This window comes from Dermacentor silvarum, chromosome 9, assembly GCF_013339745.2.
Source record: "Dermacentor silvarum isolate Dsil-2018 chromosome 9, BIME_Dsil_1.4, whole genome shotgun sequence".
NCBI classification, from domain to species: domain Eukaryota; kingdom Metazoa; phylum Arthropoda; class Arachnida; order Ixodida; family Ixodidae; genus Dermacentor; species Dermacentor silvarum.
In genome coordinates, this window is record NC_051162.1 from 41,731,423 (window position 1) to 41,744,806 (window position 13,384).

A 13,384-nucleotide genomic window follows, 5' to 3' on the forward strand; every position below is an offset into this window, starting at 1 on the left:
ATTTTTGATAATTAGTTGACAATGTGTTCAATTTCTCGTGCTTCTAATGTCCGCGCCGTCGAATAACCCAGATCAATGGTATGATTATGCTACCTGCCACAGGCGATATCTAAAAATTAATAAAACTTAAAATTAATACGCTGTATATTTTTGCGCACGTCAACAGAACGGAGTAGACAGCACAAACACACACACTCTTCAAAACTCAAATGGTGTTATTTTGAACACCTGGGTGCAGAGGGGTCAATTCTGATGTCCTTGAAAAGGCCAGACATCTTTTCTGGCACGGAAAACTTTATTTTAATGCTCACGCGATCGTCGACATTTTTCAAGTTGTGGGAAATCTTGCAGCAATATACATGATCATGGTCAAATTTTTGTGTAAATTTTCTTTGGTCTCGGCTTGATAATCTATGGACTTCTTCAGCCAACATCAGCAAAAAAGCTATTGGATTGATAGCACTTGAAAGACCTGCACTTGATGGCCGAAACTGCTCTCCATGTTGTGGGTACATTGCTTATACAACGCGCTGGAAAAACCAAATGAACGACTGTCCTCTTTACCAGCTTAGAGTGAGCCCATTTAAATAAAGCAATGGTTTTCAGCATGTGACTGAATTCCCAGCAACCGTAATTCTTACTCAGAAACAGTCCTAGATGAAGGAATCTTCTAAAGTACTATTCTGATACCTCGTGCATTTCCACCCAACGGTCAACGAGCGTAAGAACACAACAACAACGTCAGCCACGCTCTGAATTAAATTCAGTAAAGTCCGCTGAAGAATACGATAAAATTATAAATTAACCAGAAAATTTTTTCAGACACATGACTATCTAAGATGGTCAAAGAGCATTTGTTTTAAACAGGTACATGTCACCAAACACAGGCGCAATACAGGATACCATGAAAATGCCGTTCTTTTGTAGGAAACTCGACCGTTTCATGTCGAGTAGGTAGTTTCAAATACACAGACAATAAGTTTCATAATGTTCGCAGTATGCCCTTCCTATCAGATTTTTATGTTTGACTTCAGTATGAACCGTGCCCTCCTGAACACTAATCGGCTTATTCTTCTGTAAAAATATCAATGTCGCAGTGTCTTTCTGAGGCGTAGCATTGATCTGCGATAGCGAATAACAGCTATACGATTTAAGGAGAGGGATTTATCGGTCCGTATAACGTGTAGACACTAACTTACTAGTATTTTAACAAACATGGTGTCGCGCGGGCACAAGTAATGTGAACACGTCTCACTTGATGACCGCGGACACTCGCTGTCCTAACGCTGGCGTGAGTAAGAGTGGCGGCAGCAGCAAGCACATTGCTCTTCATGCTGTCTCTAGACTTCCCGTGAGCTTAGCCGCGAGAACACAGCGCACATGAAGCCATCTCTGACACTATGTACCCACCGAAGCTCGCTTTCTAGATGGGCCCCACATGGCTATGCTCAGCTGCGCCATACGCGGCCGCCGCCGGAGTAAAACAGGCACTTGCAGCCCTGCGCGCGAGATTGAGCCACCATCCTTCTCGGATCGACGTTTCACGCTTTCAATCGCACCTACACCATACGGCGTGCAGCCGCAATGTGATCGCGCTTCGACTTGATGAAATCAACACGGCGACGACGACAGCAGAAATCCCTCCGTAGTGCCCATATTATTGCTACCGCAATAATACAACACATGTGTTACGTTCACTGAAAAAGCTGACATGTGTCTAGTCTGTTATAAAATCAATGCTCCTGAATAGTGTACTCTGAATTCACCCCCATTCTTAAACAGAAACAGTTTGGTTTGAAGGAATATAAAAAGTTGTCGCAGTTTCACCTGAAAGGTGAAGCATCAATTGCGATAGCAAATTTGAAGAGAGCTATACGGAGTAATGATAGCAGCTTTATCAGCTGTATAAACTTGGACATGCAGCAGCACCGGCAACACGCAGAACTGTTGTCGACGCCGTCGGCGTTTTGCCCGCGTTCGCTCAAAATGCGTGCGGCGTTGGTGACTGTTGCCGGAGCCTCTGATATAAATAGGCACTTGGTGCCGCAGCTAAACGTCGCCTCCCTTCCCTGCCCCTCCCCCCCACGGTCTTTCGTGCGTCGGAAGAAGGCACGTTTGCTCTACATATATGGTGATTGTAGAGGAGGAAAGAGACGCCTACTTCTGCAGCCCTTAAGGCAGCACAGAGCTGAACGCGCGTTTGTTCTCCGCCGTGCGTTCATTCCCCGTGAAAGCGCGCGTCCCTCGCGCCCTTTCACTCGCACATACAGCGTTCGGCGCGCGGCGACGATTTCATCTCCATTGACGTCATACGGAACCTCACGGCGACGGCGACGGCGACGCCGACGGCAGAAATCTGCTTTTGAGTGTCCATATAATTGCTATTGCAATAAAACATGCTGCTCCCATTTCATACGTTCTTGCACGATTGCCCTGATAGGTTAGTAAAGTTTGTGCGCCTTTGCGGTAAAGAGTATTTGTAACTTTAACTTCTGTTATCGACTGCACGAGTAAAACTGCTCAAGTCAAGTTCTTTGCAAAGCTGTTGTGCCTTATTCGTCACTTTAGGTATTGTTACATTGTTATGTAGATATGAAATCAATTAGGCGTTCCTGAACAAACGCATCTTTAGACAGATCACAAAATGGGATACATTGCTACGAGATTGCATTTGAAGTACAGGACAGTTTTCTTCACAAGGTCGGTTGCTCGCGAACGGCATTTCATAAAGACAATTGTCGCCTTCTCATATGTATTTGTCAGTTTACGATTCAGAGCCACGTGCGAAGACTTGCCTCATTAGGGCCACAAAATTAGCAGGTCATTTAAGAGGCCCGGTGGTAGACTAGAGAGCGCAACTCAGAACTTGTATACCGCCTACAGTGGGCGACATTGCACCCAGTATGTGTTCACGGTTTCATTGATTGCCTACCTTCCACGGGGGACGCTGTCGAAGATTGGAAGCGTGTGCTGCAAGAGATATTCCGCGGTCTGGCCGGCGGCTTTTGCTAAGGCGTGCAGCTCGTTTAACCCATTCCGACGCATTGACTGAATGCGCCGAAGCAGCCAGAGATAGTCCTTGTACAGACGAATTTGCCGTTGCTATTTATGTCTAAGTAACATGGACAGTTTTGTATCATGCGCAGGCGAAAGTCGAGTGCCTCCGAACAACTGTTCTACATCATGAGGAAGGACATTTATTGGCTACACAGCGTTATCGTTATGGCCTTGCCGTTTGGCCTTACAGGTGGACCAAGTCATGTGGATCAGAGAGAACGTTTGAGAGACAGCCGCTGATCTACACATGAACTTCAATAATGTGTGCCGGTGGGCTAATGGGCGATGCATTTTTCGTAGCATTGTTACAGCACATATAAACGTGGCAAAAGATCAATACGAGACAGGACAGAGTGAAGAAATTCAAATAAGAATTTTATTCAGGACTATTCGCCAATTTTGCCGAAGCGTCATCAATATAAGAGAAGATATGACATAAGGAAAGAAACTCGAGTGCCACCGCATCTCCGTCGACCACAAACAATCAAAAAAGACCATCCCCTGTTCATTGGTAGGTAGTAGTGACAGTGACAGTGACAAGAACTTTAATTGGTCCTAAGAAACTGGCCAGGGAGAGCCGAAGGCTCCCTCAGGTGAAGTCGGTGGCTCCGCCCACGATGTTCTTTATCTTCATTATGCAATGAATGGTTCACTGACACATAATCATAAACGAAGATATAGTGATGGGGTAACGCGCATCCTATAGAAATCATAGCGATGTGTCCCATTTATTTTAGTTAGATCCTCAACAACGGGTAATCTCAAGCTATGTATGTGTTTATGCACCTCCCAGGTCACAAGTTCAATGTCTTGCGATGCTTATACTTATGCGTTAGATCGTTCACAAGCTATTCCAGAATAGAAACAAAAAAAGTTGTCGCAGTTTCACCTGAAAGGTGAAGCATCAATTGCGATAGCAAATTTGTAGAGAGATATACGGAGTAATGATATTAGCTTTATCAGCTGTATAAACTTGGACATGCAGCAGCACCGGCAACGCGCCGAACTGTTGTCGACGCCGTCGGCATTTTGCCCGCGTTCGCTCAAAATGCGTGCGGCGTTGGTGACTGTTGCCGGAGCCTCTGATATAAATAGGCACTTGGTGCCGCAGCTAAACGTCGCCTCCCTTCCCTCCCCCTTCCCCCCCTCCCCCACGGCCTCTCGCGCATCGGAAGAAGGCGCGTTTGCTCTACATATATGGTGATTGTAAAGGAGGAAAGAGACGCCTACTTCTGCAGCCCTTAAGGAAGCACGGCGCCGAACGCGCGTTTGTTCTCCGCCGTGCGTTCACTCCCCGTGAAAGAGCGCGTCCCTCGCGCCCTTTCACTCGCACATACAGCGTTCGGCGGCGCCAACCTTTCCCTTTCCCTCAAGAACCACTTATCATCATCGCGCGGCCACGATTTCATCTCCATTGACGTCATACGGAACCTCACGGCGACGGCGACGCCGACGGCAGAAATCTGCTTTTGAGTGTCCATATAATTGCTATCGCAATAATAACCATTAGGATGCACAGTTTAAAGCGTCGACGCAGCGATACCACGAGAATGAAGGCGATATTAGATGCTTGCAGATTGCAAAATGGTGAGGAGGGGTTTATGAATGGGAAATTAGGACACATATCCTAATATATTTGGGGATTCTATACACCTTGTGTCATTCAGGTACATACCCAGTGGGCCAAGGATAGGATAGCTCCTACTGGGCAAATCTATGCAATTCAAGGAAGCTGCTTTATATCGTACTGTATTCATTTATGAAGTCTGAGTATTTTAGAGGCTCTATTGAGCCATCGCTATATATAGCGAACAGTACTTTTACTAATTTATTGCATAGTTCAGCAAATGAAGGGTGCACTCGCTGGCACTATTTTAAAGCGAAACTATGTTTGCCTACTTTCCCGGGTTTCACGTGGCTGTTTGGCTGTTTCGAAGAAAAAAACGGTTTGATAGAATTACCAGAATATACCAAATCAACAGAGTTGCGAAATTCGTGACAGTGAGATGACAAGAAATGTCACAGTTTCGCCCTAAGGGCGAAGCAATGAATGCGATAGCAACACAGCAATGTCATACGAAGTAAGGTGAGCGGCTTTGGTAGCAACAACACGCAGAACTGTTGTCGACGCCATCGGCGTTTTGCCCGCGTTAGCTCAAAATGCGTGCGGCGTTGGTGACTGTTGCTGGAGCCTCTGATATAAATAGGCACTTGGTGCCGCAGCTAAACGTCGCCTCCCTTCCCTCCCCCTCCCCCACGGCCTCTCGCGCGTCCGAAGAAGGCGCGTTTGCTCTACATATATGGTGATTGTAAAGGAGAAAAGAGACGCCTACTTCTGCAGCCCTTAAGCGAGCACGGCGCAGAACGCGCGTTTGTTCTCCGCCGTGCGTTCACTCCCCGTGAAAGACGCGCCCCTCGCGCCCTTTCACTCGCACATACGGCGTTCGGCGCGCGGCGACGATTTCATCTCCAAATGACGTCATACGGAACCTCACGGCGACGGCGACGGCGACGGCGACGGCGACGCCGACGGCAGAAATCTGCTTTTGAGTGTCCATATAATTGCTATCGCAATAAAACATCAAACCAAAAATTTCTCGTAAGTTGCATATAGAAATGAACATACTACAAAGGCCCATATTACACACAACAGTTTGAGCGACACTCTACGAGTGAAATGTCCGTAGGTACAAACAGTACCTTTAGGGACAGTCTACAAAGCAAGAGCTATGTGGGACGATATTTGAGGTCGGCAGAAAACCAGATGGGGTGATGAAGTTAGGAAATTTGCAGGCGCAAGTTGCAATACGCTAGGGCAAGACAGAGGTAATTCGTCCGGCAGTGGACATAAATATAGGCTGCTGCTGATGATGATTTGCTGATATAACTGCCAGGTTTATATGAAGGTACTAGCGAAGTGGCTTATACAACCGTGATATGTTTACCAAGTATGCACGTATAAAAATAAATAAATAACTTCACGCATAAAACCTGTGTTTATAATGTTGACTCGAAGGCAACCCACCAGAATGATTCCTACATAAAACCTGAACATTTCACATGGCCTCCCGCATATTTTAAAGCACACCGATCTGTTCATGGAAGGGTGAATTATATTGATGGATTCCTTGATTTACTTTATTTCATAAATTTAGCCGTTCTGCATGCGCCAGTGGGGGTTGCTCGTTCTTCGCAAATCCTTCAGAGTAGGTATGTCCCACTGTGACTGCAGAATCCCAAAATGTTGTTTGATACGTGTTGTAATTTTCTCTGCATACACCATCTTCATCATTCTTCCATCGACAGGCATTATACTCCGCTTTCGTCCCTCTAACATCTCTGCGTATATAATAATATAATCTTGATAATATAATACTAAGGAACAATCTTGATTCATCGTATTTATTTTTTTGTTTGTTTGCCTAAGACATTTACATCGCTTGATGTCTTTTGTTCACTAGGACATTTCCAAACATTTTGTCCCCGACGTGACTGCAGCGTGCACATGAATTTTGCGATGTTTTCGAATATGAAATCGTCTTACACCATTTTTAGGTTGTCTTTTTTGAAAATCAAAATTAAAGTCACAGTTAAAAGGCAAGTCTTGCGTTATAGTCAGCCTGCTCTTAACTCTTGATGATTCACCTGGAAGGAGCCAACGGTGACCATTAGATAGTCTACGCTGCTAACACTTTTACTAGAAGTGATTTCACGAGCGAAATCGCACAGTGCACCTACGAGATTCGAGTGATTTTGGTTTCTCTGTACATTTGTAGTACTGCTATTCGAGCAATTGGCGCATGTGAATAGTGTGAGATATTGTGTTAACTACGTGGCATTGTCACTATGACGTCGCTGTTGCAAAGGTCTAGTGCGCAAAAGCTACGTTTACACCACTACACACTGGCGTGCGCGCCAGACAGCGCCACACCACACTGGTGGGCTCACCAAGTAACACTCGACTACTGTGGTGGGCACACCAGGTAGCAATAACCAATCCTGGTGTGCAAGCTAGACCGCTCCGGTGTGCACACCAGAACACACTGGGCCACTCTTGCGGGCACCTCAGAACACATCAGACGCTGCTAATCTGCACACGTCAGACCGTTCTGGCGTATACACCAAAACACATCATACCGTGCTGGTATGCACACCAGAACACATCAGACCGCGCTGATGTGCACACCAGAACACGTCAGACCGCTGGTGTATACACTAGAAAACGCCAGAACAAACTAAACCGGTCTGTTGGATTTTTCAACGGGGATAACTATCGTATTCTCGGTGCATCCTATATTGTGGGTATTAGCCTTGTTTGAGGCTTGTCATCATCATTGTCATGTACACCTTCCTTGTGTCGCCGACGTTGTTTTCACACCCATACCAGCGAATAATTGTGCGCAATAACACCGCCATCGTATCAAGGATCATTACGATATTTGCATATATAGTAAACATCATTCATGACAGCGCTGCTACCTCTCGCCTCCGCATTTAATGCACAGACCCCACGTTTCTCAGAGTCAGTGCTGAGCGCAAAACCTTGCAGATTCCCCAGCAATATTGTTACACAGTAGTTAAGTAGTTAGCGAACTCGACTCTCAAATGAACATTGACTCTCTGACATGCGTTCAAATTCCATTGGAAGTGATTGTGAGGAAACATTATTTTCTTCATGCTGTGGAAACGGTGAAGTGGCCTGACCACGAACCAAGTTACCATTGTGTGTCGCTGTTGCCAATAACGGTCGCCATCAGCATAACTGAATGAAGAGGCTAGACGGATGGACAAGGCAAACCTTGTTTCGAGCTCTTAACTGTTGTTGCAGTAAAAGTCCATGTTACACCTAAACAACAATTTGAAGGACAGTGTAGGAATAAAATGCCCAGGGGCACAAACAAGTTTCATAGAAGGTCAGCACATAAAACGGCAACGAACAGATTGAAAATGCATACTCACTATCTAGATGGATATATTTGGATATACGACGAACGTTCGCTGAAATTATCAGCAAAGTGGCTTATACTTCAACCCCTCTATGATGACCAGGTATGCAATATGTTGAATACAATAATTATTATATTGACTTCCTGTACAAATGCTGTACGTATGTGGACTCACAGGCATCTCTAAAGTACGCCATCTTTTACTGAAATGGTGAAATATAGTTAGGGGAATCTTCGATTTACTTCATTTTTTATATTTAGTCACTAGTTGTATGCTTACGCCCATTCTTGAAAAATACTCCAGAATGAGCATGTCTCAATACGATTTCTACGCAAAACTTTAACATTTCATATCACCTCACACATATATCTAAAGCACACCGGTACAGTAAAGCATGCTGTCTAAGGGCATCAAAGCAATAATCTACAACACCACGCACCCAACTAAAGATCAGTCTCCTGCTTTTTCATCCGGAGTGTTCCGCAATCAATTTCAAATGAGGATAGCGCGTGTTGCGTGTGAGACACATGACGCCAGCCGAATAGGTGAGTGCCGTCAGGAGACCCATGGCGCTTTTTTTAGCGTTGCGTGTTCATATGAGGCGTTATGAGAACAATCAGATTTCAGTTTCCCTCCAAGGCGGTGATGTGACGGTGAACTTTCTCGTCCTTTGCCATTATCGTCAACACGAGTGGCAACGCAAACTCTGTGTGGCTTTTGGTGGCCATAGTATAAATAAAGCGAAACTTATCGCTGTTCTTTTGTAAAGTGAAAACATAAGCGTTCACAACTCCTGCCGAGCATGGCGGTCCAGGCGACAATGCTTTCCACCGTCTTTCTCCTACAATTTTTCCAATGCTCCTATGCAGGTATACGTTATTTCAATATTTAACATTTTCCATCCCATCTGTGACACCTCATTGGGAATGTCAACAATATCTACACTAAATTAATTATTGGTTCGAAGTCTTCATGTCAGAGATTTCAATATTTTGCACAATAATTTCTTGACTCCTTGTCGGCACGTATGTTTGACGTTCTTGGAATTTGTAAAGAAGTGCTTCAAATCTATGAAGACTTTAGTCCGTTATCACTTGATAATGTTTCGTAATGCAAATTTCGCAACTAGTAATAAGAATAACCTCTCAAGCGGACTGGCTGGCTGGAGCGCAGGGACCATGTGTAAACGCAATGTTGTCGTTTTTAACCTGGCATTGATGGCTCGCCATAGAATAATTGTGCAAATATTCTTTAGTACTGCCAGTTCATTTTTACGAGTAACATCATTCATTACGAACGGTATAAACGCTGCGCCAGGCTGGTTGCCCACAGCCTCTTCTAGAGCAACTGTGATGCAAAATACAGCAACACATCGAGTATGGAGATGAACGGACGCAATGTTCGTGAAGAATTGAACGGAATGTATATTTGTTTCTGTCGATGTCTGAGGAAGAAAACAACACCTAAAACAAAATTTTCACCAAACGGTCCGAGAGAAAGTGTATAGAGATACCTGGTCATGCGTTTCCAGAAGTTTAGAACATGTGGCTAGAGTCACGGGTAATTTATTTATGTTTAGAAACATTTACCTTCCATCGTAGGACATGGAAGAACATGTTATTTGAAGGCAGCTCCTATTGAAATAATGGTTCTGCATATCGATCAAGTGAAACGAATGTCTTCATGCTTAACTATTTCAATGCATCGAGGTTTTACATAGTGGCTAAATTTGTGTTGTGTGTGGGTGTTTCAGATTTGATGAGTTTGGTGTGCTTGCTTAGCGCAGCGTCATTTTCCGTTGAATATCGACAAAATTGATTGTCAGAGGCGGCAGGTGTACCAGTGCGGTCCGCTAATTGTTCCTAAAGATTGCGGTGCGGCGCGGTAATAGCACATCGTTGAGGGTAAGGGGCGTGATTCATTAATCTTTATTTGAAGTGAATACACTCCAGGAAGCAGGCCAACCGCGGGAATGCCTAAAGAAGACATCCTCCCCATGGTAGGCATGTTACACTCGGAGGGGTTACAATAAAAACAAAACAAGTAAATTATTGCATAAGCAACGTAGTATATACACGTATCACAATAACAAAACATAAACAAAAATCAATCTATGGCCTTAAAGAAAAGCAAAGCTGAACGCCACTACCATGTCAGGTATCTGAGGGAGAACAATGCCCGAAAAAAGGAGAGAAAAAACACAACTGCATTACAAAGGTTGAGAGGCACTAGCTAAAACTTTGGGTAAACAAAACACAGGGTATAACAACATAAACAAAATAAGCAGCCTTTTGACTCAGCACACGTACCCACCAAGGGACAATCCTAATTAGGTCAATAATAGTTCTGTCCTTTTTCTCTTGTAGATTTTTTCGATTTTTAAAGTGATAGATAAGATACTGAAATAAGCTATTTTCATTCTAAAAGGCAACCATGTTGTGTTTAAGGGTTTTGAAGCCGTATTTGTCCTTACTTTTGGTGCTTTTATTGCGATGTGTCTGAGGTTGTATGGGTTTTGGGAAGTCTCGGTGGGTGTAAGAAAATTAAGTTCATTATCAATTACATGATGTGTCTCGAGCACTCGCCGTAAAGTCTTTAAGTGAAATATACATAATATCCTGAAATCATTCAAATACTGGCCTGTATTTTCTAAGTAACCTAAGTTAGCAATTGCTCTAATGGCTTTCTTCTGCAAGAGAAAGAAAGTATTTCATTTTTTAGTGCGGTATCGCTCCATATTACCAAACGATAATGAAAATGAGATTGTATCAAATTGAAGTACTATTGTTTTTTAGGCCACGTTGTTAGTAAAAGTCTAAATTTATTTAATAAACCAACTCATCGCAAAACTTTCCTACATGTTCTGCATGGTCAGTCCATAAAAAGTTCTCATTAAATATAACTCCATGGAAGCATACCGACTGAACGCGTTCAATGGTGCTTGTGTTATATGATTCTGTTGACACATCCTAATACTTTATTTTTTTGCTCTGTATATTACATAATTCGTTTTTTGACGTTTATTTCTAATTGGTTGGCACGTAGTTACAATGTTAATTTATCCAACCAAATTTGTTTTGTTTTCTACTGCTTTCAAACTCGCACCATTAAAGAAAACGTTGGTGCCATCAGCATATAACGCTATTTCGCAGCTGGGAGAAATATCAGCGATATGATTATTGTGAAGAAGGAACAGAATTTGGTCTAGTATAGAGCCTTGAGATACGACAGTACGTATAAGGCCGTAGCTGGAAGATATATCATTATCATTTGTGAATTGCATTCTAGAAGACAGGTAGCTTTGAATAAGACTTGGAGCGCAGCCTGGGATCCCACAAAACTCTACTTTACATAGTAAGACTTCATAACTGACCAGGTCAAAGGCTTTTCGAAAGTATAAAAATATCCCTAGTGTGACCATTACGTTTTCTATTTTGTTTGTTATTTCGTATTTTATGTGAACCAAAGCCTTTTCGGTAGATTTTACTCTTTGGAAACCGTATCGTTGTTCTGCAATAGCACCGATATTAGTGAAAAATGAAGTCAGGCAAATGTTTATAACTTGTTCAGCGATTTTCGAGGAAATCGGCAACATAGATATCGGACGACAATTATTGGGATCGACATAATTTCCGGATTTATGTATCACACAGACTCTTGCGATCTTTAGTTTCTCTGTTAATCTACCTTCTTTGAGCATTTGGGTGCACCTGTGCGATAGCAGGGGAGCAATGTTATCACAGACACATTTTGCTACCACAGCTTAAATATTATCAGCGTCATATTATCAGGGTGTCATATAGTATATTTTGATATACTATCCCAATATAGAATTTAGTCGTTGCGTCGTCATTCGCAATGTATTTGGGTGTCCAGACGGTGATTGGGCGAGGCGACGTGCGGCCGTAATCACCAGGAGGCCTAAATTTCCTCAAGACGGGCCTTGTAAGATGTTGAGGCGGCTGGTTGACTTGGCAGAGGGTTGGAGATAAAGAAGTCCTAATGTTACCAAGTTTTTGTGTTATATTACCTAGAACGAATGCAAGCACTATCGGCGTCATCAACGTAGGCTCTTTACTAGATAAATGCAATTAACTAGCGCTTTTACTGGGCCGTATGAAGCATAATATGTATGATAGAAACTGTCCTGTAGTGTATGTGTTTATGGTGGGAGAGCTCCTGTGCCTGTGGGCGTTTGTGTGTGAGAGAGAGTGTGTGTGTGTGTGCGGTGGGAGTGTCTGTGTGTGTCATGACCATTTACATCCTTCAAACAAAGTAATACACTAAAGAATTTGTAAAACTAAGTAATCGAATTCCACTGCTTTCCTTCTTATGACTAATCTCTCAATCAATAAAACATTACATATTCGTCCTGATTTACGTTTATTGGATTATCATGCTGTTCATTCACACTTTTCTCCGAACAATACAAGATGTCTTCGTGTATCCAACTATCCTGCAAGAGCGAACAACAACCAAGAATTTGGTTCTACGCCTCAACACCAACCTGACACTGAATCTTGAAAGGAGCTCGGTGCTGGCTGATGAATTAGTTGTTGTGACCAGCAGTCACGGAGGGGACCAGTTGGAAAAGGTAAGCCTTCAAATGCTTTCACGCTGCATACAACTCAAAATATCCTTTTTAGCCATCTCGGCGATTAGTTCTTGACACCTACACTTTCAGGCGGTTCCAAACGATGTAAAGACACAGAGTCGTCTAGTATCAAGTTTAGCCAGAAGTTTAGTGAGTATGCACATGTCGAATAGTCAGGCAGCGGAAAGCACTTTTTTATTGCGATATCAATTATATGGACACTCCTAGAGGATTTCTGCCGTCGGCGTCGCCGTCGTCGTTGCCGTTAGGTGCCGCATAAAGTCCAAGGGCGATAAAATCTTCGCCGCGCGCCGTATGTGCGAGTGAAAGCACGCGAGGGACGCGCGCTTTCACGGAGAGCGAACGCACGGCGGAGAGCAAACGCGACCGTCGGCGAAAGAGCGTGGGGGAAAGGGAGGGACGGAGGGAGGAGGGGCGACGTCGTACAGCGGCACCAACGGCGCAAGGGGAACTGGAGACTCAGTCTCACACGCAAAAGCAGGAAAGCGGGAAGACAACGTGAGAGGGAGAGGGTGCACCTTCTACTCTACCCGCAACTGCACACTTCTATTTTGAGTGGCTGTGGCTGGTCCCCCGCACCGTATCATGAAAGCGATCTGCAGCCTCATCTGCGGCTCAAAGCTTTGTATGCGCTGTGCTTTCGCAGCTCAGTTTTCGTTCAAGCGATAGACCCCACAAACCTTCGCTCGCTGCTGCCGCTGCGCTTGCTCACGCTACCGTTTTTGCAGCGGTTGTCTGCGATCGCCGAATGGTATCGTCGAGTTT

General features: G+C 44.1%; 1 protein-coding gene across 3 annotated transcripts in view; it reads left to right on the top strand.

Moving 5' to 3' along the window:
* LOC119465216 (venom metalloproteinase antarease-like TtrivMP_A) overlaps nt 1-13,384 on the top strand; it is a 90,317-nt gene that overhangs the window by 21,944 nt on the left and 54,989 nt on the right. Inside the window, exons 1-2 of one of the 3 annotated variants that reach the window (XM_049656575.1) lie at nt 8,765-8,873; nt 12,438-12,598. The exons of 1 other annotated variant lie outside the window; for it this stretch is intronic. In XM_049656575.1, the coding sequence (XP_049512532.1) occupies nt 8,807-8,873; nt 12,438-12,598 (228 nt within the window). In that variant the 5' untranslated portion in view covers nt 8,765-8,806. Of the gene's footprint in view, nt 1-8,764; nt 8,874-12,437; nt 12,599-13,384 lie in introns of those variants that run through there. One more of the 3 variants, XM_049656576.1, reaches the window with a different exon arrangement.